General features: G+C 41.7%; 1 protein-coding gene across 2 annotated transcripts; it reads right to left on the bottom strand.

The window, feature by feature from the left end:
* Positions 1–27786, bottom strand: ube2g2 (ubiquitin-conjugating enzyme E2G 2). Of its 2 annotated transcripts, XR_013963251.1 has the most exons (7): positions 27653–27786; positions 26057–26092; positions 23136–23181; positions 17336–17454; positions 6034–6174; positions 2390–4200; positions 1–2322 (listed from the first exon to the last, which is right to left on the bottom strand). XR_013963251.1 is itself a non-coding variant. In XM_080753335.1 (6 exons), exons 1-6 carry the CDS (start codon positions 27693–27695, stop codon positions 4088–4090), a joined length of 498 nt encoding a protein of 165 aa, XP_080609461.1. In that variant the 5' UTR covers positions 27696–27786; the 3' UTR covers positions 2361–4087. The 2 variants fall into 2 exon arrangements, 1 of the variants encoding a protein (XP_080609461.1); XM_080753335.1 differs by lacking the exon at positions 1–2322 and having other exon boundaries at positions 2361–4200.
* Positions 27787–27922: the final 136 nt, after the last annotated feature.

Raw genomic sequence — 27922 nt, 5'->3', positions numbered from 1 at the left:
CCAAAAATTGTTTTAATCTTTCAAGAGTGATTCACTTTTTTTGTTTTGTTTAATATAACAAAGGACTATATGCAGTTAAAAGACAGGAAAATAGTCAGAAATCGTAATCTTGAAAATGTTTTGAAACAAGTAATACAAATAATAATAATAATCAAGCTACAGTTGTGCGCATGCCGTGGCAGGCAGCCATGTTTACAATGGATGAGTAGCAGTAGCTCAATGACTACAGTCCTTTGGGAAGAAAAATGAAATAAAGTGCATCCGAGAGAGACAGAGAGAGGAGAGAGAGAGTTGGGGGGGAGAGAGAGAGAGAGAGAGAGAGAGAGAGAGAGAGAGAGGGACAGAGAAAGAGAGGCAGAGAGAGGGGGCAACATTTCCTATCTAAAGCCACTAAAACAGCATTTATGTCATTTAGATCAGGGTTCTTCAACGTTTTCAGTCCAAGGACCCCTTAGTTGAGAGATGAAGCAGGGACCCCCACAACCTGTTCATAGATTCCATATAGTTTCATTGTTTGACAGCACAATCATCAGTGTATTTTGGATTCATATCAATTTGTGTTTTCATATATGTAACCACTTGAACCGTCAATACTTATTAAACTTGACCTTTCACTCTGTACTTAGTTTGCTCTTTTTTCCCCTCTACACCAAATCTCTTTGCCGAAAATAGCCGATCTATAAAGAGCTTGTTGATCTGCTATTTTTGGCTAAAGTTCTCAGAATATGGACGCTAGGGTTCAAGTGGTTAATATATAAAAAAAAAAAAAAAATCTATCACTCAAAGATTTGGAGGACCCACTGTACTAATTCTGAGGACCCCCTAGGGGTCCCGGACCCCCTGTTGAAGACCCCTGATTAGGATTTTACCGTTGACCATACAAAAAATAGCAGATCTACAAGCTTGCAGCAAGCTTTTTATTTTGTCAACCAGATTGTCAGTATATTTAGTCATAGCTTTTGTTTAAGTCTCCATAGCGTGGTTTTTATTAAGTTTAGTATGACCTTATTGATATCAGATGGATATATCTCCCAGCTCCGTAAGACAGTGATTGACAGTTGCTTTATGAATGATTATTATTAAACATGATTAGCGTTTAGAAGCGTCTTGTTGTGGTGGTAAACGGCGGTTCGTTCCGCTGACCCCAGAACAGTTCTATGAAGTGGCTCACAGGCCAGGTGGGCTTAGCTCCATGTAAAAGTGCCTTGTTTTGTCCAAAATGTTAAATAATACAAATATATGAAAAATGGTCTTATCACGTTTCGTGCCAAAAACTGAGATCTCTCGTCTTTTCAAAATGAGCGTTTTTTTATTTTTTCTCCTCACAGGGGATAAGGCTGACATCCAAACATGGACCAAACACTCTATAGTAACCAGTACTATCAGAACATAGACCCTTTTAGTTATTATTTGAATTAAATTAAATCAATTACCCCATAGACATAGAAAGGTAGACGCCTCCTTCGGCTCTGGGGCGCATGCATTGAGGGACCCAGGGAATCCATGTGCGTCGCTTCCACGTGCGTCACACATACAGAAGTTTGCTAGGCCAATCAGAGGCAGGTGGGGGCGGGTCTTTACGTACGCAGCCTGTAAGAACAGCTGAGCCACGCAACATCGGAACTGGCTCTGTTGAAAGGAATTGTAGTCCTTGGATAAGTCCCGGAAAAGACGCGCTGTGATTTGCCAGTAGTCACTTGACTGGCAGCATTCCCTTGGTTTCTCCAGGAAGTCCGGACAACAATTGAGTACCTCAGACGAAAAGTCCATGTTTTAACATTTTGAATATAGATATTTCTTTGATTTACCAGACTGTAAACCACAAACTAGAAGTTTTTAAACTGTTAAAATCTTAATGCACTCCCCCCTCATTTTGTTGAAATAGATTGTTTTACTTAACTCATATATATTAGGAATTATAAGATTTATGGAAAGTGGAAAAACAGTATGTGGAACAACAGTATAAGTCCGTACAAGCAATATTTAGCAGGGAGCTGATAACATTAAAACAGACAATTGAACAAAATGAGAGGGGAGTGCGTTAACAATTTAACAGATTAAAAATGACTAGTTTGTGGTTTACTGTCTGGTAAATCCAAAAAAGAATATCTATATTAAAAAAAAATCTAATATGGACTTGGACTGTTATTCGTCTCAGGTACTCAATTGTTGCACGTCGCTCTAATGAACTGCAGAGGCGAATGAGGCATTGAGCTTTTTATATCTGTGATTTACCCCACCTTTAAAACTATGTTTGACCTAGAAAGATCCTACTTAAACATTATTTTATACTTAACAGCTATTCAAAAACAGATCTACAAGCTCATAGCACGGCACAGTGTGCCACGCTATGAGCTTGTAGATCTGCTGTTTTTGAAAAATCTTGAACATTTGTGCAACTCTTTGAATATACTATATACCCACATGTAGCCCACGTGGGACCCATGTAATTTGCCCACTTCAAGCCCATATGGTACCCAAGTAGCCCACCTCGTACCCATGCGGGACCCATGTGAGCGTGCTGGCTGGGTGTATATTCAAACTCAAATCTTTGCTTCTGGGGGGGTCCCCGTTAAACAACATATTTTGAGATGGGGGGTCGGCCGCCAAATACATATAATTCTAGGGGGTCCTTGACATGAAAAGGTTTGAGAACCAATGATTTAGAAACACGATTTTTTTCAGAAAACCATAAGGATTTTGAAGACATTTATAGAATCGGCAACACGTCTTAATCGGTTGAGACCATTTTCCTCATATTATTATTCTTATAACATTATAACATTTTGGACAAAACAGACAATTTGTCCAGATGTGTCCTCTAATGTAGTGGTTCTCAACCTTTTCAGGTCGTGACCCCCAAAATAATCAGATTTGAACTTTGGGACCCCCCCACCCTGACGAGCACTAAGAGTTGAGGAATTACATTTTGTATAACAAGGTTCTATTGTGAAAATATTTCAAAATTTCTGCCCCTAATATTTGACGATTTGGCCAATGTTTAATTTGTCATTATAGAGGTATTAAAAAGTCCTTAATGCCTTATATTGTCACTTTAGAAATGTGCAGATACCCTCTATAAACTTAAACTTTATGTTGGTTTGTTTGCTGTTGAGAGAGAAAACAATGTTGCACATTAAGTGAATCATCTGGGGACCCCCCCCAAAAAATGTGGGGACCCCCCTGGGGGTCCCGACCCACAGGTTGAGAACCACGTGCTCTAATGGATCCATGTCCACCTGACCACCGTCCGTCTGTCCATCCAAGCACCAGTCTCCACAGTGTCCGTACGTCCGTCCAATCAATCACCAGTCTCCACAGCGTCCGTCTGTCCATCCAATCACCTGTCTCCACAGCGTCCAATCAGGGGCCAGAAGACATTAAGCTCCGGACAGTTCCGAGCAAAAGGTCAAAACAACATGGCTCTCTGGACACCCCCTCCCCCGACTGTCAACTCTATTTATTATTTATGACCATAGGATAAATATATGAATTATAATATACTTATTACCAAAGGATAAATATATGAATTATGATATATTTATTATCACAGGATAAATATATGAATTATAATATATTTATTACCACAGGATAAATATATTAATTATAATATATTTATTACCACAGGATAAATATATGAATTATAATATATGTATTACCACAGGATAAATATATTAATTATAATATATTTATGACCACAGGATAAATATATGAATTATGATATATTTATTACCACAGGATAAATATATTAATCATAATATATTTATTACCACAGGATAAATATATATTAATTATAATATATTTATTACCACAGGATAATTATATATTAATTATAATATATTTATTACCACAGGAGACACTTTTCCACCAGTTCATCCTTTTATTAAACTGGATCTCCTTTGGTGTCAACTTTCTTTGACCCCTTGCTTGACCCCTGACCCTTGTGAGGCTGAGAGAGGACGCACACACACACACACACACACACACACACACACACACACACACACACACACACACACACACACACACACACACACACACACACACACACACACAGCAGTGACGGCGGTGGGGGTGTCCTGGCTCCTCATAGGCCCAGGGACTTGCGTACAATCTGATTGGCCAGCTGGTAGAACTGCTCTCTGTCCTCTCTCCACATCTTACTGGCGTCAACGTTAGCTCCGCTCTCATCATTAGGTTCTATGGTAGAGAGACATAGAGAGAGAGAGAGAGAGAGAGAGAGCAAGAGAGAGAGTTAGCACCGCTCTCATCATTAGGTTCTATGGTAGAGAGACATAGAGAGAGAGAGAGAGAGATAGAGAGAGAGAGTTAGCACCGCTCTCATCATTAGGTTCTATGGTAGAGAGACATAGAGAGAGAGAGAGAGAGAGAGAGAGAGAGAGAGAGAGAGAGAGAGAGAGAGAGTTAGCACCGCTCTCATCATTAGGTTTTATGGTAGAGTGACAGACATAGACATAGAGAGTTAGGTTCTATGGTAGAGAGACATACTGTAGACATAGAGAGAGAGAGTTAGGTTCTATCGGGGAGAGAGAGAGAGAGAGAGAGAGAGAGAGAGAGAGAGTTAGCACCGCTCTCATCATTAGGTTTTATGGTAGAGTGACAGACATAGACATAGAGAGTTAGGTTCTATGGTAGAGAGACATACTGTAGACATAGAGAGAGAGAGTTAGGTTCTATCGGAGAGAGAGAGAGAGAGAGAGAGAGAGAGAGAGAGAGAGAGAGAGAGAGAGTTAGCACCGCTCTCATCATTAGGTTTTATGGTAGAGTGACAGACATAGAGAGTTAGGTTCTATGGTAGAGAGACATACTGTAGACATAGAGAGAGAGAGTTAGGTTCTATCGGAGAGAGAGAGAGAGAGAGAGAGAGAGAGAGAGAGAGAGAGAGAGAGAGAGAGAGTTAGCACCGCTCTCATCATTAGGTTTTATGGTAGAGTGACAGACATAGACATAGAGAGTTAGGTTCTATGGTAGAGAGACATACTGTAGACATAGAGAGAGAGAGAGAGGTTTTATGGTAGAGTGACAGACATAGACATAGAGAGAGAGGTTCTATGGGAGAGAGAGACTAGCTGCGTTTCCATAAAGCCTTTTCGAAAACAGGAAGCCAATCATAAGAAAGTCGAAAAAATAAAAGCGCATTTTGCCTGTTTCCATCCACTGATAAAATGCCACTTCATGTCTTTCAACATTCGTGAAAGACATGAAGTTGCATCTTTGTGTCGGATTTTGGTATTCATTCACCGGTCAGTTCTGCCATATTTTGCACACATTAGTCAAAATAATGCTATTAAGTTGCGGGCGGAGATAACGTGGACAGTGGACACCGCTGATCGAAAGGAATGCAAAGACCCTCGCTCAAAAAAAGTATAATTAAAAAGCCACAGCACTTCCCAGCAGTTGGTCCTTTGACTGAAAAAAATAAACCCCAAATAGCCTAAAATGATAGATCTATTTGGACCAGCCGATCAAAGTTGGACTAGGCCTACAGACAGTTATGAATGAACTGCTATTGACATGCTACTTAAGTAAATACATTAGGTACTTTTCCACACTGACTGCTGCTTTTTTCTCTCTTACTTCTATGAGGACAAAAAGCATGAATAAGTACGAGAACCCCGACGCCACGACGTGGTGAATAATAACCATATAGGTCTACTTATAATCTAGGCCTACCAGGCTACTTATATTACAAAACATTAAAGCTATAAACTGCAACATCGATATCATGCAAGTTCAATGCATTTTAATTCAAAACCTATTCGCTTAGGGTTTCCATTGCCCTTTTGCGCATTACATAGTCCCAAAATCCGCTTCCTCCAAGCCTAAAAGTGTTTTTTTTCTTCTCAAATTGACAGGTGTTTCCATTTAAAGATTTATGCGCAAAAGCCAAAATGCGCATAAAAAGGCTTTATGGAAACGCAACTATAGACAGAGAGGGAGAGAGAGAGAGTTAGCGGTGCTTTCATCACGCAGCTCCACAGTGGTCACTAGTGGCCAGTGAGTAGAACACACCTGCTAGCATGCTGACCACAGACAGAAGGATCTTCTCCACGCTCTGGACAGGACTCCACCGCTCTGCACTGCTCTCATAGCCCATAGGGTCGTCACCGGGGGCATGGAGGATGGAGATACACACCCTGCCATCTGGGTAGACTGGAGAGGAGAGGAGAGGATTAGGTATGAAATCTGGCACCACCAGACTTTGCACGGCGGAGGAAAGTCTGGTATTCTCTAAACTGAGCCGTGTAATCCGGTTTAGGAAAAAAACAAAAGAACAAACTGTGGTTCCGGGTCAGAGTTGGGGCAGTATCGAAATTTTGCTACCGCGGTATTTGTCTTCCCCTTACCGACGGTATTGCGGTAATTACCGGTCATTTCCAACGTGGTTGGTGGTGTAAGAAACTGGGCCATCCATGACCATGACGTTAGTGTAATCCCTGAGATCCCTGTCCCAATGTCATCAATATTAAGGACATATCTGGGAATGCCCATATTTGGTAATGCCCATATATGGGCATGGGCATGTTTTGACATAATATTGTTGACTATCATGTAGGGGTCTCCATATATGGGTAACTGGTCCGATATACATCACTGGCCCTTTAGGGCGAGGTTGCATGTCTCCTTGAGGCGTCTTACTAGTATATCTGTGTTGTATGTGTAGAAATAACTGAATATCTATATCTCAAATAATATGGTTCAGGCGGTTATGTAATAACGGTGACATAACAGACACAGTTATGAAGCTCCCTGCGTGGAACACATCACTGTAACTGTAACGGTGTCGCCTTGCATAACTCTGACACTGATCTGCCTTAAACTAACAACACATATCTGATGTGTGTGTGTGTTCCGTACAGCCTCTCCAGGAAGGATACACACAGCATATCAGTGAGATCTGCAGTAGCTTGGCCTTCATGGCCATCAAAGCTTTGAGATGGTGAGTGTCTGTGTGTGTGCGTTGATAACAGCTTCCTGTAGTCTCAGTGTTATCAGTTGAGACCTGAAAATGTCCTGCAAAATGCATTTTTTTCCACAGGTTACTTTCCCTGTTTTTCCTTTCTAATTTTTATGGAGAATTGACCTTCAAAGGTAGATTTAACCCATTTAGGCCTGAACACATTATGACGCAATATTTTATGCTTTAACTATTGAAAAATAGCAGATATACAAGCTCAAAGCGCGGCACCGAGTGCCGCGCTGCGAGCTTGTAGATCTGCTGTTTTTGAAAAATCGTGAAAATTAGAATTTTGACCCGATTCTATAAGTGTCTTTTGAATCCTTCTAAGATTTTTGGAAAAAAACCTATGTTTCTATGTCAGCAATCTGGCCAGCCATCGTCAACGAAAAGGTCCTTTTCACTTCAACTGGAGCTCAGTTAGTCTGTTCTTGAGAGACTACTGTGTCAGTGGTTCTCAAACCTTTTCATGTGAAGGACCCCCAAAATGATATGTATTTGGCCACGGACCCCCATCTCAAAATATCTAGTTCCAGGGACCCCCCAGAAGCAAAATTTGAGTTACAAACGTTCGCTTTGAAAATACATTATGTTCAAAGATTTGCACACATTTTCACGACTTTTTCAAAAATAGCAGATCTACAAGCTCGCAGCGCGGCACTCGGTGCCGCGCTGTGAGCTTGTATATCTGCTATTTTTCACTGGTTAACAAGCATTCAATAAGTCTAGGCCTAAATGGGTTAAAGTCAGAGAAGGTGATAAAAAATAGCAAACATAGCTAATCTACAAACTCCATGTTCTGCCAATCCACTGGAAATCTACTGTCTTGCCAATGGCAGGAACGTGTGAAGTTTTGAAATGGCACATGGCATTAGGCCGGAATGACAACCAGCTCACAGCGCGATGCGTTGTGTTGTGTTGCAAGGTGCTGCGAGTAGGGCTGTCAAGATTATGACATTTTACATGACGATTAATTGTCACTCAAATAATTGCGATTAACAATTTAATTGTGTTTTTGTCGTTGACAATTACATTTCTGTTTTGCTTTTAGGCTTTGAAGTTGCACATGGCAGATATGACACATAACCTAAATATATACAAAGAAATGAAGGACATATTTGACAACTTTACACTTTAAAAAGAACATTGATAGTGGATGCGGCGCGTTGTGAGCTTGTAGATCGGCTATTTCCAATATTTTTTAAATGTTTGAACATATATAAACATTTTTCAACATGTAAACGATTATGACGATTATGTCAAATAATTGCGATTAGACGATTAAGTAGTAATTGTGACAGCCCTAGCGCTGCGTTGCGTTGCAAGGTGCTGTGCTTGTTGGTGGGCTGTTTTCAGTGAATACAATGTGTGCAATTATAGAGCCAAAAACTAAACATAAAAGGTCACAGTTAGGGTCTGGACTGGGGGGGGGGGGGGGGGGTTAGAGAGGGGTGAAGGGTCAGTTTTTTTTTCTTTTTTTGTGTGTGTGTGTGTGTGTGTGTGCGTGTGTGGGGGGGGGGGGGGTAGTCAACACAGGATCCTCAGGATCAAAGCCACACCTGGCTGTGTGTGTGTGTGTGTGTGTGTGTGTGTGTGTGTGTGTGTGTGTGTGTGTGTGTGTGTGTGTGTGTGTGTGTGTGTGCACACGTTAAATGAGGGCCAGATTGTTACTGTTACAAACGAAACCACAACAGAGCAGAGAGATCAGGGCTAGAGGTACTGCTGGTAGACTGTGTGTGTGTGTGTGTGTGTGTGTGTGTGTGTGTGTGTGTGTGTGTGCGTGCATAAGTTATTATTTTTTTTCTATAAATTTTATCCCACGATTTTTGTAACCCATTTTTCACCCGGTGTCAATTGTCTAATGTAATCCTGGGCAATGCTTTCCCTCTGCCAACCTAGGGAGACTGACCGCATGCTTACTTCTATGCATGAGGAGTCGAAGTTGCTTCTTATAACCTGACAGGGGGATTTCCCCGGTTTGGACGTAGCGAGTGGAAAGAACACGTTATTCCTTTCCCCTCCATCAGGCGCCTTGGCTGGCCAGGGGGAGGCAGTATAGAGACCAGGATTACTGCATGTTTTTTGTGTGGGAGAACATGCAAACTCCACACAGAAATGCCCTTTCGCCAACCCTACCTAGGGTATGGGCACTGATGACGCGGAGGAGAGAACACGCCCACAGCGTCCCCCGGAGGGAATTGAACCCAGGACCTTCTAGCTGTGAGGCGACAGCACTACTGACTGCGCCATCAGGCCCCTGTGTGTGTGTGCGTACGTGTGTGCTTGCGTGTGTGCCAGACAGACAGCTTTCTTCCAATCAAACATTTCAAGTTGTCTTTGCACCACATTTAGCACAGATTACCGAAGGAAGGAGAGAATGATGAGGAGAGACAGAGAGAGTGTGGATGGAGGTACTGGGGTTGTAGGGGACAGGAACCATAGCAATTCTTTCATCAATATTAACCAGCAACGACCAGAGCCGTCATTTGGGTATGGCCATTGGCAGTGTCATTGGATTAATCTTTTTGTGCCTTCACGCGTGCAAGACACCAGTCATGTTGCCATACCTTATCAACAGGCATGAATTAATTTTAGAAAGTACATTTTATTTTTTTCCCCTTCAGCCAAGGTATGGCAACTGCCATACCTAGCCATACCCAATTGACGCCTCTGGCCGTTGCTGGTTGACATTGATGTAAATATTGCTAGGTGTATCAGGGGCTTAATGGAAGCTGGCTTTTACGTTCAAGAAAATATATTTTACCAGTAAGACTCCCTAATCGGGTGATAATTGACCGTCACGTCGCATACACAAACTTTAGAAGGCAATGGTAGCCAATCAGGAGGGAATATGGGAAATCCAGGTTGATGACATGACTTTAGAGATACTGTGTACCGCTTCGCGTGATTTTAGGGCAAAATCTGTAGGAGCAGTGTTCAAAAATGTGTTTTCCAAAAATCGGCCTGATGGTGGCGCTAGAAGAGGGGCATGTGAGAAATAAGGCCGGTGGAGGTTTTGATAGTAACTGCAACCTGACGGTCGCAAAAAAAATGTCATTTCTGGTAAATATCATCTAAGCTAAATATGCTTAGATGATTTTTATTTATATTAGGATAAATATGCACGATGTGAGACGGAAACGGAAGTGAGGAGGAGGCTTCACTTCCGCTTTAACCGGATACTCATCATTCTTCTTACGTCGCCCCAGACGGTATGACGAGAGCATTTGCAAATCGCGGAGTCAACAGTCTGGCCACGCAAGACTATGGTGAAGGTGACATGTCCCCCCCCCCCCCCCCCCCCCCCTTTTGCCCGACCAGCGTGCTGAGCCTATCATCTGAGCAGTTTGTGCTCATCTGAAATCTAGCTGACTTTCTCCTCATTGGCTGGGGTACACAACAACGTTCTCACAGAATCACTTAACGTGCAACATTGTTTTCTCACTCAACAGTAAACAAACCAACACATTTTTTAAGTGTGTAAAGGGTATCTGCACATTTTCTGAAGTGACAATTTTAGGACTTTAATACCTCTACAATGACAAATTAAACATTGGCCAAATTGTCAAATATCAGAGGCAGCAATATTATCGTTTATCGTGATAAAAAACACGATAATCGTATCGTGGAGATTTAATTCATCGTGATATCGTCCTCTGTCATGCACTGGGATCAATTCATCTTTTATTTGCCGAGCTGCACATCACTTAAACCCTCTATAATTGGTAAAAGGTACTTATAATAAATACGTACTTGACGTGTTTCTTTCCACTCTCTATCAAATGTCTTTGCCAAAAAATAGCCGATCTACAAGCTCACGTTGCGACTTGTAGATCTGCAATTTTTTGGCAAATGTTCCACCCCAGTAATCCCCAATAATGGATTTTGATTATCGCGATAACGTGAATCGCGATTCTTTTTGTCACAATAATCATCATGATATGAAATGTTCTTAGCGTCCCATCCCTAGTTTTGACTAGATATGGACTGTATAGTTCACGTTCATGTGTCCATGTCTGTGTGTGTGTGTGTGTGTGTGTGTGTGTGTGTGTGTGTGTGTTAGTGTGTGTGTGTGTGTGTGTGTGTGTGTGTGTGTGTGTTAGTGTTTGCATATTTGTACACGTGTGTAACAACACACACCGTGTTGTTGTCGTTGATGATGATGATGATGATGACTAGGGAGTGTGTGGTCCTGTAATCAGCACTGGGCGCGCTCAGAGTGTGTCGCTACTCTACAATTTAAACTCACACATGCACACACGCACAGACACACACGCACACACGACCAAAACTCTTGAGGGAAAATGCCCATTGACTATACCTTTTATCACTGACGAAAACTAAAAGTAAAACACTCAATGAATAGAAACTAGACTAAAATGTCATATTCGAACTGGGGACCCCACAAATATTTTAACTGGGGACCCTCCCCCCCACACACACCCTGACAAGCACTAAGAGTTGAGGCATTACATTTTGTATAACACGGTTCTATTGTGAAAATAGAAGATCTACATGGTCACAGCGCCTCGCAACGCGAGGCAACAATTTGGTCAATGTTTAATTTGTCATTTTAGTGGTATTAAAAAGTCCTTAAATTGTCACTTTAAATGTGCAGATACCCTCTATACAATTTATTTTGGTTTGTTTACTGTTGAGAGAGAAAACAATGTTGCACATTAAGCTAATCATCTGGGGACCCCCAAAAATAATTTGGGGACCCCCCCGCGGGTTTAGAACCTACTATTTTTTAATTTCTTCCCCCTGCATAGTACTGTGTTCTATCTCATCTGTCTGTCATTCAATTGTTATGAGTTAAAAAAAGGATCTCAATGTAAATAAGCTGCGGCTTTCCTGAGCGTATCCTTTTAGCTGACCTTGTACCAGTGAACTACACTGTCATGAAACTGTACCTTTTCCTATGCAAACTGACAATAAACTCTTCAATCAATCAATCAATCAATCAATCAATCAATCAATCAATCAATCAAACAAACAATCAATCAATCAATCAATCAATGTCTCAAATCACCCCTGTACAAATAAATAAATAAACCTTCCCTGAATCATATTGTTACTTTACAGCAGCTTACATTCATGTCAAATATGTCAATCTGTTCCCCTACACAGTATGTGTTGAGGAATACTTGAGAGATTATCTGTTTCTATTGGGACACATCAAACGTAAAGTTTATACTTGATGTTTAACCACTTGAACACCAGTAGGATCCCTATTCTGGGTTCACCAAAAAAAATCACCAAAAATAGCGAATCTACAAGCCCACAACGCGTCACCAAGGGACTGAGCTACTATTAGCAACGAAGGCAGAGGCGGTACCGAGTGCCGCGCTGCGAGCTTGTAGATCTGCAACTTTTGCTATATTTTTTTATTTGAATCCTGAAAAGTAACAGTTTTGGACATAAAGTTTTCCGCCCGACAGAGACGAGTATCATTGCTGTCGGGTGGAAACCTTTTATGTGCGATAAAAAAATGTCACGTCAATATTTCAATACCTAGTTAGTCATTTGCCAGTGATGAGCAAGTATCCCCCCACCCTGCCTGATGGGGAGATTGAGAACACTCCCATGAGATTACTGTTGTTTTTCATTTCCTTGTAAACCCTGAAGAAGACTGATACAGTCGAAACGTTGGTTTAAATGAAAGATTTTGCATCGTGGCTGAAGAGCTGTGCGGCCTCTTTCTTTCATAACCATATGTCAATTAGGCCTGTCCTCTAAAAATCGACGAATCGACGCGTCGTTTTAAGCCCCGGGAATCGACGCCAATTGTTTGAGTCGAGGAGTCGAAAATATATATATATTTTTTATATCACCAGTTAACCTACTATACTGCGGTGCACTGCTGCTAGACTGGTGTCATGTACTTCCAATTGAGAGATGTAGCAATTGGCGAACAGTTATTTATTGTCTCGCACCAGCGTAGGGGTGAAAGTGAGACGGAACGGCCAGAACCGCCGCTTCGTTAAAACATTCGGAGCCGGGACGGTGTTCCGTACTTAAGAGGAGAAGCACGCTGTCAAAATCCCATATTAAATAACCTGCCACAGCACACACGCACGTCCACGAAGTAATTAAACAATCTACTAAAGTCAAATTAACATACACAAGTGTAGGCTACTAGTTACATTTTCTAATTAAAGTGCTTCTGAATTGTTCCAGTGTTGTAAGTAATCCATGATGATGTTTGTAGTTTGTTTCGCTGTGTTTGCGTCCATGACATGTCCACACTGAGGGCTCTAGCTGGGAGCTGTGCCTCCAGCTATTTATGATCCGTTTCTGAAATGAATCCGTTCTCGACACCGACTCATTACTCTGTCAGTGCTCTGTGTCCCGCGACTGCGGACTGGATCCCATCGTTCATTTAAAAGAGCCGTTCAAGAGAGCGGAATCGTTCGCGAATGTCTCATCTTTACTGCACGGCAGTGGATGCTGCCGAGACGGGGCAGAGTTGATCAGCGGAGATGTTTTATTTGTTTTAACGGTGTGTTGTACATTGCTATGCAGATAATGTTTGTGCTCGCGCACCGATATCACCGAAAACACCGTGCATTCAATTCATCTTAATGTATTATTGTGTTGTGTTGATGTGGACGTTTAAAGCAAAACTTTTTTTTTCTTTTTTTTTTTTACACAAAGTAGACTATAAAACGATTCGTCGACGCGTCGGAATGAACCCCTCGATTCGAATCGATTCCAAAAATCCCGAGTCGAGGACAGCCCTAATGTCAATACCTCCAAATTAGACAGATATCTGGTGTTGTGTTTGTAGACGGTTGTGTCCCCTCTCAAATGAGCACTTGCCCGGTCAGGCAACCTGACAGCAAACTTCACCTGCCCGAAAGTTTTATTTAGTGAGTGTGTGTGTGTGTGTGTGTGTGTGTGTGTGTGTGTGTGTGTGTGTGTGTGTGTGTGTGTGTGTGTGTGACAGATCTCTCTCTTTTTCTCTCCATCTCTCCCTCTCTCTCTCTCTCATTATAATGTGTTTGTGTTTGTGTGTGCATGTGTGTGCATGTTGCAAGGCGAAGCTCTCAGAACAGCCCTGTGACAGTTTGTATTCATTATATTATTTATTATTGCTTTGTTCAGGCCCCGACTTTTCAAAGCAGCAACTGTGAGCGTGTTTAGATTACCTGGTCAGAGAACCTTAAACAATTATCCTGTAGTGTTTAATGATACCCGATTGCATCGCGCCCGATGATCTGCTAATGTACAGTAAGGCCAGCCTTAGTGTCAATTAGAGGATGACATTTGACAGGAATTCCCGTGGGTCCCGCAGGATTCCCGCAGGACAGGAGTCAAATTTGTATTAATGCCAGGATCGGGACGGGACAGGAATAAAAATCAACAGGAGTGGGCAGGAGCGGGAATCATCCCAGACCAGTTCATCAAATCGCAGAAATAAATTGCACAGGAAAGTGAGGTCTTTGAACTGCGAACATTATAAAATTATACATTATATAATAATAAACATGATATCAAATATAATATGGATCAAAATAGAAAAACATCTGCGCGATTTTATTATTATTATTTTTTTTCGGGAGCGGGATGTGAACGGGAGTAATTTTGACCAGGAGCGGGATGGGACCAGGAGTCATTGTACAGGATTGGGACAGGACAGGATTTATTTTTTTACTCTGGCCCAGGATTGGGATGGGACAGGATTTTTTCTGCGGGAGTGGGACGGGACAGGAGTGAAAATCCACTCCCGTGTCATCCTCTATGCCTGGTAAAGGACAGTGGTGTAAAGTAACTAAGTACATTTACTTAGTACTGTACTTATGTACAATTTTGAGGTATCTGTACTTTACTTGAGTATTTCCAATTTCCAATACTTTTACTTCTACTCCACTACATCTCAAATCCAAATATTGTACTTTTACTCCAATACATTTATTTGAAAACTTGAGTTACTAATTTAGTTACTTTGCAGATATAAATTATAATATTATAAATCATACAGGAACCACTTTATCCCCATTTTATACCGTGGCTATTTGAAAATAGCCGATCTACAAGTTTGCGATGCGTTGTGAGCTTGTAGATCTGCTATTTTCAAACATTTTGTACTTTTACTTTTGGTACTTTAATTACATTTTGATGCCAGCACTTTCATACTTTTACCTAAGTACATTTTGAATTCCGGACTACAACTTGTAACAGAGAATTTCTATATTGCAGTATTGATACTTTTAAGTAAAAAATGTGAGTACTTTTTTCCACCACTGGTAAAGAACATTATAATGCGTACTAGTAAAGCTCTATAGAACATTCTAAAACGGTTTAGTTCCATTCCTTGATTCTGACTGGCTGGTTTCCCTTTAATTCACCCTTTGTCAAGTCCCGCCCGTTGTCCCACCCCTCTTCACACTCATTGGTTGCTGTGTCTTGGTGGGACACTCGGTGGGACACTCCATCCACTACCATTTTAATTCAGTTGATCGTATTGTTATTCTGTGTGTTCAATTCTACTTTTAAACTTGGTTTCAGTAAGATGGAGCTGCTCAGTGGCAGTATAGGGACTCAGCATGCTTTTGAATGTTTTTATTTCTCCAAAAATTATGTCTCCAATGTAGGGTTGGAGACACTCGGCTGTGCCTTGTGTCTCCCTACGCCTCTCAGTCGGTGTAAAATACCAGGTAACCACTCGCCTCTTGTGGCTTATTGCTTCATTATAGACTAGTACAGCTCTCTCTGCAGTGGCTGAAGCCCTAGCCGGAGAGGAAGCAGGTGTGTCTGTGGTGCGGGGATGACCTTTAATGTCTGTGTACGTTTAATGTGTGTGTGTGTGTGTGTGTGTGTGTGTGTGTGTGTGTGTGTGTGTGTGTGTGTGTGTGTGTGTGTGTGTGTGTGTGTGTGATCTATAATGTGTGTCTCTGTGTGTGCGTTCTATAATGTTTGTGTGTGCGTGACCTGTGATTACATGTGAAGGATGCTTGACCTGCGATGTGTGTGTGTGTGTGTGTGTGTGTGTGTGTGTGTGTGCGTCCGTTTGTATCTGTGCATGTGTCCGTGTGTGCACCTGCAGCGTGGATCGGATTGCACTGCTATCAAAGATGAAGAGAGGAATGAAACGATTCAATTATGAAAGGAGAGAGGGAGAGAGGGAGAGAGAGAGAGAGGGAGGAGGAAATGAAGGGAGGAGTGGAGGATTGAGGGATGAAGAGACAGGGAATGTGGAGAGAGGGATGAAATGATAGCGGGGGGGACGGGGGACGGAAGAGTAGCAGATGAAAAGATGGGATGATGAGTTGAAGATAATTAGAGCCCGGGCCCTTTATTCTCTGACTATAAATGTTAGCTTTTATTCTGACATCCCTGTCATCAGGAAATGTTAGCTTTTATTCTGACATCCCTGTCATCTAGTAATATTAGCTTTTGGTGTTCCCACTACCCATTATTCTATCCATTAGGGGCAGTTTTCCCTTTTTCTTTTACAAAATGATTTCCACTAACCGCCTAAGTGTTCTTTTGTACTTCCTTGTTCAACGGTGAGGGGCAACAATGTTATTAAGATACGATATCATCCTGGACAGCCAGCTCTCTCATTCAAGATTACTAAGATATGGTATCGTCACTAGGGATGGGAGGATATGAAAATGTCATATCACGATTACTGTAACAAAAGAAATCGCGATTTACGATATTATCGCAATAATCAAAATCCATTATCCTGAGGCGGAACATTTGCCAAAAAGTAGCAGATCTACAAGCTCGCAATGCAACGCGTTGTGAGGAGGCGTTAGAGGAGGATCAGATCTAGCTCTGGTCCATAGCGTTAGAGGAGGATCAGATCTAGCTCTGGTCCATAGCGTTAGAGGAGGATCAGATCTAGCTATGGTCCATAGCGTTAGAGGAGGATCAGATCTAGCTCTGGTCCATAGCGTTAAACAGAGTTCTCCTTAACGCTATGTCTGGGACCATCCGCTGCGGCACCTGTGCACCCTCTCGTCTGGTCCAAAAATAACAAAAACGGTTCCGCTTCTCACCAAAACAAAGGTATCTGTGGAGAGTTGAAAGCTTACTCTACTTAGTGGACGCAGTCTGAGCCCCCCATCACACGTGTAAAATACATGTCTAGGGCGAATGAAGAATATTCCACCGGATGGAGACACGTCTTCTTGTAGTTTTTTTTTACTATTTGTCCTCGCCATCACAGTGCCAACTCAATACTGCCGCGCAGGTCAGAGGACCGCATTAACAGAGCATTAGTCTCGTTGGGTGCTAAGTAAGTGTTGTAAGTAAGTGTGTGTGCGTGCTTACTGTTGGGATGGATAGTGTGTGTGTGTGTGTGTGTGTGTGTGTGTGTGTGTGTGTGTGTGTGTGTGTGCTTACTGTTGGGGTGGAACATATCACAGGTGAACCTCATCTTTGGGGGGCTCAGAGGGTAATCTGAGGGGAAACTCAAGATGGCAGGAAACACTCCCCCCTCAAAGCATGTGTCCTCTGGACCCCTGTGGGGGAGGGGGAGAGAGAGACACAGAGAGAGAGAGAGAGATGTTAATATTTTGAGGGCAAAAATTATAATTGATTAATCAAAAATCAAAATATGTTTTGATTTGTTGGATGTGTTCGTTGTTAAGCAACTTATCTTATATTTTGAGGGCAAAAATCAGAATAAAAACGTGTGTGCGCCTGAGAGTCCCGTACCTCCCACCTGGCCAAAGCTTTTTCTTGCGGAAACCCTGAATCTATTTTATAAACAATGTGACTACTATTCTATTTTATAAACAATGTGACTACTTTTCCATTTTATAAACAATGTGACTACTATTCTATTTTATAAACAATGTGGCTACTATTCTATTTTATAAACAATGTGACTACTATTCTATTTTATAAACAATGTGGCTACTATTCTATTTTATAAACAATGTGACTACTATTCTATTTTATAAACAATGTGACTACTATTCTATTTTATAAACAATGTGACTACTATTCTATTTTATAAGCGCAACAAACTTGGCTAAAAGAGTGGACCCTTACAGTACCTCAGTATCTTTTTTAGCCGTTTGAATATCGTTCTGAATCGGTCATTAGAGGTCGGTGTACCATGTTCTCACACATGCGCACGCACGCATGCACGCACACATGCATGCACTCACACACACACATTTTAACCATTTATTTATGTCCACACAAAGGAGATGCATACAAGGACACAAATATTATAGGTGCAGTAAAGTTACAATTACAAAATCATGGTATATGTCTTCATGATACAATAGCATGTCTCTTGGTCAGTGATGTTACTAGGTTTTCAATGTAATGGGTCCCGGGACCCACAGGTGGTCATTCAAATGGGTCCCAGAAAAGTTGTATGAGTCCTCAATACAATGTTTTCGAGCGCTGTGAGCTTGTAGATCGGCTATTTTCAAAATGTTTGCCTATTTCTTATATTTATTTTACAATTTGGCTAATGTTTGAACTTAGAACTAGGATTTCTAAATACACAAGGCTACAGACACCCATTTAATTATATTTATATCACTGAGACCCCAATTTATATTAAATGTTAAAATACTAGAGTACAAATGGAACAGGTCCATTTGGTTCCATTTGTTCACCGAGTTACATACCCATAAAGTTCTATTTGGTTCCTAACTATAATTTATCTGGGGACCCCCTGGAACTCCCTCAAGGACCCAGGACCCCACTTTGAGAACCACTAGTGAAAATAGTTTTTAGCTGTTCCAGGTTTAACACATCTTTACAGTGTTTATCTTACACAATACATTAAAAAACGAATTAAACTATCTAAACTAATATAGCAACTTAAGTAGAAGAAGTAAATTATTTTAACATGGACTCCAATGGAGGCGCATCCCCGGGACCCCAGGACCATGACATGAATGAGTCCCTGGGTGACTTGAATGAGTTTTTGATGCGGGATGCGCACGTAATGACATCACTGACTTGGTACTCTACGGGTATAAGTAGCAGCGTCTCCGCCATATGTGGCGGCTGCCGATTATAGCGGAGACGGCACAATACTTTGCCAGCCTTTTTGCCTCTTTTTTGGGCATCCCAAGTTGTTGAAACCCTCTAACACACACACACCCCTTTCTTCCGTGCGTGTGTGTGTTAGACCTATCACACGAATCAAGGATCATATGTCAGATATGGGACCAGGCAGTGGTATTAATACCATCCATCCATCAGGCTCACGTCCCAGACACACCCTCCCCTCCCCTCACCTCACCTCACCTGACCCAGAACCTAGAGCAGTGGTTCTTAGGGATGGCCAACAGTTAACCGTTTAACCGTTTAGAAAGAAATTGGTTACCGGTAAGCACTAACGGTTAATGGTGACCCAAAAAATGAAAAATAAAATAAAATAAATCAACCCATGTGTCACACCAAAACCCCCATATACCAATGTCTATGCAACATCAAGTCATCAACCATGCAACTATACGCGCTGTGGTCGCACATTTCCAATGTCAGTGTAACTATCCACGCATGCATGCAACTGCGAGTCTGCTTGAAGCTTGATTTGGAATCGTACATGCTGACTTGTTCATTAGGAAACAAATGCTCCGATTGAATCCAGTTTAAGAAGAGCTTGAAACACAACTTTCTAATGTTACATGTTGATGACGGGTGGAACGTTAAATCAGCCGTCTTGGTTAGAGAGTAGGTTATGCGAAATTAACACAAAGCTCACAGAGTCGCAATGTGCAATGTTCACTTCATCAGTACACACAAAACACGAGCGAGAGAGAAGAAAATGAATGAAATGAACATAACATTTCTTAGCCGATGTATCAACCATTCCAAAAGTCATACGATTTGTCAGTCATTTTCATTTATATGTATCCACAACTTTCCCACGTCCCGTCGTGCATTGCGCAGAAGCTGTGCAGCAGTTCCCGGCGTCGCAGCCGAGAATGATCTACAAGCTCACAACGGTTGCATCTGTGACGCGACATGAGCTTGTATGTCAGCTGTTCTCTGGAAGTGTCCCACAGATAATGCTACAGTAAATTCTCGCGGAAACAGGTGGATAGGTTATGTTTCATATCTGCCATCTGCAACTTCAAAGCCCACAAGCCAAACAGAAAAGTAACTGTCAACCACAATTAAATCATTAATCACAATTATTTCCGTGACAATTAATCGCCATGTAAAATGTCATAATCGTGACAGCCCTAGTCCCGTGTGCCTCTTCTTATGGATGAATTCCATGAGGAGGGGGAGCCAGGCCATTAAGGATGGCCGACTGTACTGTAGCAGTGACAGCACAACAAAGAATGTACATTACAGCTGAGACACAACTCTCTAGGATGACCTCAGTGTCACATGCATGCACGCCAACACACATACATACACATTACACACACACACAGGCAGGTCAAATTGGAAGGCAGGCAGTCAGCCAGGCTGGCACGCTACAGGAGCTAAATGACAGTATGCGTGTGGGTGACATCATCACGGTGTCTGCTCCGCCCTGTCACACAGTGACACACGCCACCGCCGTGTCGCTTCTGACAGGACGCTTTGATGTAGTTTTACTCATAGACTTTTGAATAAAACTTCAGGTCATCTGAAATGTTGTAGTGTTAGTCCACTAAATACCTTTAGTCCAGCGGTTCTCAACCTGTGGGTCGGGACCCCCAAGGGGGAGTCCCCAAATTATTTTTTATGATTAACCCAATGTGCAACATTGTTTTCTCTCTCAACAGTAAACAAACCAACATAACGTTTTAAGTGTATTGAGGGTATCTGCACATTTCTAAAGTGACAATTTAAGGACTTTTTAACCCATTTAGTGCTCCAGAAATGAACGGGTTAAAATGTCCAGCGTGCCTCTCGCAGGCTGCATCCGCGACCGTTCTCTTATAATGAAGGCCAGAAGTCCATTCCGTAAACACTTCCTGTTTGACGTCATGACGTCATTCACCGGAAGCGATCGTCATCCACATGCGGTTGTGTAATGGCCGACCGTTGCCTTTCAACATGTGTTTTTTTAGCGAGAATCTAATGCCATCCTTGGCTACAAAAGTGTTTTTTGGAGATAATGGACATTAAAGATGAGATCTGCCGTCGGCCTCCATGTTAAGGGATTACTATTTTGTGCACGTGGATCCGTGATGATGATGATGAATCGGCGAGTCCAATCGTGCCAGGACCTTCCAACGGACCGGAGGGTAAGAACGCCAGCGTTACTCTATATACAGTATCTATATACAGTATTTTACGCGAGTATACTCGGGATCGGCACTCTAAATACTCGAGTATTTTTCACGAGTATACTCGGGATCAGCGTTAAATGAGTTAATACCTCTAATACCTTTGATACCTCTAAAATGACAAATTAAACATTGACCAATGGTCAAATATTAGAGGCAGAAATTAGAACCGTTTTATAAAAAATGTAATGCCTCAACTCTTAGTGCTCGTCAGGGTGTGTGTGTGTGGGGGGGTCTCCAGTTAAAATATGATTATTTTGGGGGTCGCAACCTGAAAAGGTTGAGGACCACTGCTTGACTAAAATGTATTTTTTTCGTAAAGGCTGATTTTCACACTTGGTTGCATGCTGAAAATAGCCGATCTACAAGCTCACAAGGCGTCCCAGCACATCATACAGTAACAGCACATCGTTCTGCATTAACGCCACGTCACAACGTTACGCAACATTCACAGAACCCAGAAGCAGGTTCATGTTACGCTGCAGACTTTTGGTTTTAACTGCATTATATATATTACAGGAATGACTGGAGGTTTTAAACAGATCCGGATCCTTATTCTGTCTAGTGTTTATGATACATGTAACTTATATTCTGTCTCAGGGACGTGCAGAGAATGTTAGAGAGGCAGGGGCTGACATTTTTAAAAGGGCCTTTTGGTGGAAATATCGAAAATAGCAGACCTCCAAGCTCACAACGCGTCAGAGTGGGGAGGTCGGCTATTTTCGGTGCTTGAAAGGACATTAAAGTGAATAGACCATATTCACACGACGGCCATGTTGCCATTAAGTCAATGAAAATGCCACCCCATTTTTCAATGAAGAATTCAAACACGGCCGCCAGTTGAATATGGTCTATACTGGACATGTGGTGTAACAACATGGATTTCTACACAGAGGGCAATCCTTTCAACATAAGATGCTGCGTTCAAGCTCATGCGAGTTTGGACGAGGTAATTCTCTTAAATGCTGCCTTCAGGTATGGCATGGAAAGAGGGGTCATTTGCATTTCTTTCACCATAGTAAAAACTGCATTCGTGGTCTGGAGAGGGCACATTTTACAGACAGATATAAGGGCAGGGGCTCAAGCCCCCTTTGATGTCTAATGTGTGCACGTGCCTGTTCTGTCTAGTGTGTATGATACCTATACCTATGTAACCTATATTCTGTCTAGTCTAGTGTTTATGATACATGCAAGGTATATTCGATACATGTAACCTATATTATAGACGTTGGCTGAGTTTCCCAAAGCGATTTTAGCCCTTCGTAGCTCACGCATGGTCGCAGAGAGCCCTGACCGCCATGTTCCCAGGTTTACATGGGTTTGGGCAGAGTGACTTATTTAGCCCCCCTACAACTACACCATCATTCGGATTTCACAAACAAAGTGCTTAATAAAGTCTCACACCTGTCTAAACGGCACAGCATTCTATAATAACCCGAATCCTCTGTGTTCTTTAATAAGAAGCCTTTTTATCCGATCGTTTTCTGTGTTTTCTTGTATTTCCTGGTGTTCCCCATGCACACCAAACCCCCATCTATGGACACTGAGATGTGGGCGTGGCCTTGCAAAAAATGGGTCCGGAAATAGATGGGAAAACAGAAAGCGATCGGATAAAAAGGCTTCTTATTAAAGAACATGGAGGATAGGGGTAATTATAGAATGCCGTACCGCATTCAGACCGGTGTGAGACTTTATTAAGCACTTTGATTGTGAAATCTGAATGTTGGTGTAGTTGTAGAGGGGCTAAATAAGTCGCTCTGCCCGAAAACACATGTAAACCCGGGAACATAGCGGTCAGGGCTCGGTCTCTACGACCATGCGTTTGCTACGAAGGGCTAAAATGGCTTTGGGAAGCCCGGCCATCAGCATTAGGAACAGGCTTAGTTGTGACTGTTGTTCGTAAGGACATATACAGGAGTTTATGGTGGCCGAAGACTTACATGATCAGTGCCTCCCATTCAAAGAAGTTCTCCTCGTTGGCAGGACCTGAAAACACAGACACAGAACTGGTCAGATTGTTGTGTTCCTACTGCCGAGGACAGGGACCCCCTCATATTTTAACTGGGGACCAACACCCTGACGAGCACTAAGAGTTTAGGCATTACATTTTGTATAACACGGTTCTGTTGTGAAAATAGCAGATCTGCATGGCGTTGTGAGCGAGGCGTTGGGAGCATATATATCTGCTATTTTCACAATTTCAGCCTCTAACATTTGACAATTTGGCCAATGTTTAATTTGTCATTTTAGAGGTATTAAAAAGCCCTTAAATTGTCACTTTAGAAATGTGCAGATACCCTCTATACACTTCAACTTTGTTGGTTTGTTTACTGTTGAGTGAGAAAAATACTTTTTCACATTGTTGGCCTCACTGACCTCACTGGCCTAGGATACCTGGTACTTTGACTTACAAAGGGTTAGTTCACCTCCCAAAATGACTTTTTATCTATGGATCAATCACCCCATGGACACTTGAATTTTTGTGTAGCTTTTGTCGCATACCTAAGCCAATAATTTGAGGAGACTCTTTGTGTCTCCATAGGGAACAAAGCAGGCTCTTTGTGTCTCCATAGGGAACAAAGCAGGCTCTTTGTGTCTCCATAGGGAACAAAGCAATCTCTTTGTGTCTCCATAGGGCAGTGGTTCTCAAACTCTTTTGGCTGCAGCATCCCCTTATACTGATTCCTAATTTCCTACGCCAAGCAACCCCTTCCCTTGACTACAGCCTTTTGCTTAAAAAATGTTGACATCAAAAGTCTAGTTCCAAGGCCAATATGTTCAAAAATAAAACATCATAATGGCAAATAAATATTGCTTTCTACTGAATAACAGTTGCATTAGTCAAGTTATTGATGTCATTTTGTTTAACAATGTACGGATGAGCAGGTTCACAAAAAGTCTGACAACGTTTTATCATTAACCCATTTTCTAGTTCCTCTCCCCTGTAGTACCCCCCTGTACCCCTAGGCGTACACGTACCCCCATTTGAGAAACACTGCCATAGGGTGTTGGTATCGAAACACTGCCATACTACTGTAAGCAAGGAAATACTTTTGAAACACTGCCATAGGGAACAAAGCAGGCTCTTTGTGTCTCCATAGGGAACCACTGCTGGTCATCAAATTATTGGCTTAGATTGCAATCCATAGTAATCCATAGAAAAGGTTATTTTTAGGTGAACTATCCCTTTAAGTAAAACATGTGAGTGGTTCTTCCGTCACTGAATGTCACACATAATAATGCATCAACATTTTGTGTCATTATTCTGACCCCTGCTGGTTTCAGGAAGTACTACAGGCTCTCTAGTTACAGGAGCAGTGTTTGGTTGACATTAAAAGTAAAACCACTTCTCATCATGAGTCCTACATTAGAACAGGGGTCTTCAACAGGGGGGCCGGGACCCCTAGGGGGTCCTCAGAGGTATGTGGAAAGTTCATGTGATTGTGGCACTTTCAACCACTTGAACCTGAGGCCAGAAGTAGCAGATCTACAAGCTCACGCCGGCTCGCAGCTATTTTGTCCAGGGGTGTCTCCGAATACTTTGATAATATCTGGAATTTATCAATATCACTTCAGTTTAACTACTAAGAAGCTATGTACTTACTAAGGGATTACATCCCGCTCAGCGGTCATTATCGAGTGATGGCACCAAAGCAGAGCGGATTTATTGTTATTATTATAACTCGGTTACTTAACTCATTCTGAGCCCCAGACATTAACGGATTATAAAGTCCAGAGTGCCTCACTCAGGGCCCGTTAACGGCCATTCTCTTATTTTGAAGGCCAGAAGTCCACAGCGCAATCACTTCCGGTCTGACGTCATCGGGTCCTGCGCCGGAACCGATCCTTGTCCACGTGGAGTTGTGTAATGGCGGACCGGGAGCTTTTATAACTGTGTAACATAAGCGAGCATCTACCTCCATCCTAGCTTCTAAAGTGTAGTTTTGAGATAATGGACATTAAAGATGAGATCCCCCGTCCACCTCAATGTTATGGATGGGACTATTTTGTGCTCGTGGAGCCGTGATGATGCGAAATCAGCGACGGATTTCGTCTCCGGACCTCCGGCCATTGTTCTCGGTAATGTATCCGCCGTTACAGTAATATATTACTTTTCGCGAGATATCTCGGGAATGGCACTACAGATACTCGAGTACATTTCGCGAGATATCTCGGGAATGGCACTAAATCGGTTAATAAATACATTAATAATTTGATCAAAAACTAAAAACAAAACAAAGTATTTCCTTGCTACAGTCGTGAAAGTATTCCCGTGCAACACGGTTGCCTTGGAAAACAAGGAAGTGTTGGTCAAATAGAATCCATTTTCTGTTACTGCGTCGTCTATTTCTCACATCAAATAGTTAAAAACATTCTTGAGTAGGGATGGGATGGGACGATATGAAAATTTCATATCACGATTATTGTGACAAATGAAATCAAGATTTACTATATTATCGCGATAATCAAAATCCATTATCCTGGGGCGGAACAAAGTATACAATATTTTTGGGGTCCTTCACATGAAAAAGTTTGAGAAACACTGACATAGAAACATAGGTTTTTCAAAAAACCTTAGAAGGATTCAAAAGACACCACTATCGTAGCAAACCAGTGTCTTACATATTCTGAAAACATGGAGACTGACATTCAGTAATTGGGTCCTATCAAAATAAGAACATTATAATGGCGTGGAAAAAACAGAAGATCTAAGATCTGTGGACACGTTACTTTGTTCCGACTTCCGAGTGTGGACATATTGAGGTTGAGGACCACTGGCGCTGGGAGCTTCGTCATACATTATTAGAGAATATATAGCACTTATATGCTGTGAGAATGATTCAAGTCTTTTTTTCCTCACCTGCCACGATCCCCTCCGGAGGGTTCAAGGTAAGCTCTGAAACACAAGATCAAAGTGTCAACACGTTATCACCGACGTATTTAACTGCTCAAAACCATCTAGACAGTGAAGTTATCACCATTCTAACGTATTTAACGGCTCAAACCCATCTATACCATACATGGGCAACTGGCAGCCCGGGGGCCCCATATGCGGCCCCCACCTTCACTTAATGTATTCACACATTTCACAGAGTTATTTTTTTAAAGAAGCCCAGGACCCAAACGACTGAGAATAGCTGATCTACAGGTCACACCGCTTGTAGATCGGCTATTTTCATTTTCTAATTCATGGAATTCCTTTGATTTGATTTCTTCATGAAATCACTGAAAAAATACCATTACATTTGTTATTTTAATTCATGAAAACGTAGCTTTTTAGGGGGAATGTTTTTTTTTTTTTTTTTTTATGGTTTGAATGAATTATTAAAAAATAAAAATGTAGGAAACAAAAAAATAAAGGGGCCATAAAAATGTGGCTGCGACCCACAAATGGGTCCGGACTAGGGCTGCGAATCTTTGGGTATCCCACGATTCGATTCAGAATCGATTCTTGGGGTCACGATTCACGATTTTTTTCGATTCTTTCAAATCCAAACGATTCGAATTCAAAAGCGACTATTTTCCGATTTAAAAACAATTCTCGATTCAAAACGATTCTCTATTCAATTCATATATCAGAATCTACTCCAGTCTGCTGGCATGAAAGCAGAGTACATTTACGTGATTTACGTAGCTTTTATCAACTTATTGCAATAATGTAAACAAACAAAGGTAAATCCAAGACAACATGTTTGATTTATTCATGCTTGCACACATTATTTTAACTTGTACAAACACAACATAATATCTAATAAATTATCATAATAATCATAATAAAAAATCATAAAATAAAAATCTAATAAATAATATCTAATAAAAAAAAATAGATTTTTGGAAAATGAGAATCGATTCTGAATCTTACCATGTTAGAAACACGATTCAAATTCAAATCGATTTTTTCCTGCACCCCTAGTCCGGACCCAGTGTTTGTGAACCAGTGCTAAATAAATATCCCTGATACCACAATTAAAATGTTTACTCACAATAATAATGACTTTATCTGGGTTAGGGTTAGTAAGTTGTTTATAACTAAATTAATGACTTTATCTGAAAGCACAGCTCAGTCTGTGTAGCACAACAAGCGTTACGCCGACATTAGTGACTCGTCGAATACGGTTCCTCTAGGGGTCGCGTTTCATGTGCATTTGTATTTAATTCTATTCTATTGTATGACAAACACATTTTCTACGTGACCACGCGAGAAGCGGCATCCCATCATCATCATCATCAACACTTTAAACAGTTAAGAGTTAATGTCACTTCAGAAGGAAACAGAGGCACGCGGCAGTGACCCCTGCGGTCGCATTATTCGACAGGTCACCAGCGGCGGCGTAACACGGCTGGAGGCTACTCAGGCTAGCTGTTAGCAGCTAACAGGTAGCTGTGCATGCTAACCGCTCTGTCACTAGGGTTCTGAGAGCACTTTGACACACTGTAACGTCAACCATAAACTCACGTTTATATTCAGCCATGAGTCTTTTCAACGCGGTGCCGGCCATTGTTAGGTTTAGGATGAAGATAAAAGAGTGAAAGAAACAGTAAATAAACAACACCAGCTACTCCTGCTCTTCCTGATGACGTTGCTGTCGTCACAGCTAAAGTAAGTGCGCATGCGAGTGATTCGCCTTCGTTGACTATGGAATCCTTGTATGGTATCCTATCGCGATGCCCCAAATCCCTTAAAGTTAAAGCTCCAAACAGCCCAGAACAAATTGATTTGGGTCTT

Source organism: Nannobrachium achirus (assembly GCF_963921795.1).
Source record: "Nannobrachium achirus genome assembly, chromosome: 22".
NCBI lineage: Eukaryota > Metazoa > Chordata > Actinopteri > Myctophiformes > Myctophidae > Nannobrachium > Nannobrachium achirus.
The sequence above is the reverse complement of the archived record's forward strand: the minus strand, read 5'-3'. Positions and strand labels throughout refer to the sequence as shown.

Excerpts from the sequence above, each read along its gene's own strand:
- ube2g2 (XM_080753335.1), bottom strand. The coding sequence starts at position 27,695 with ATGGCCGGCACCGCGTTGAAAAGACTCATGGCTGAATATAAAC. Across the intron at positions 6,175-17,335 it reads TGATATGTTCCACCCCAACA|TCTACCCAGATGGCAGGGTG; the intron begins GTAAGCACACAC and ends TCTCCTCTCCAG. Across the intron at positions 4,201-6,033 it reads TGTGGTCAGCATGCTAGCAG|AACCTAATGATGAGAGCGGA; the intron begins GTGTGTTCTACT and ends TCTCTACCATAG.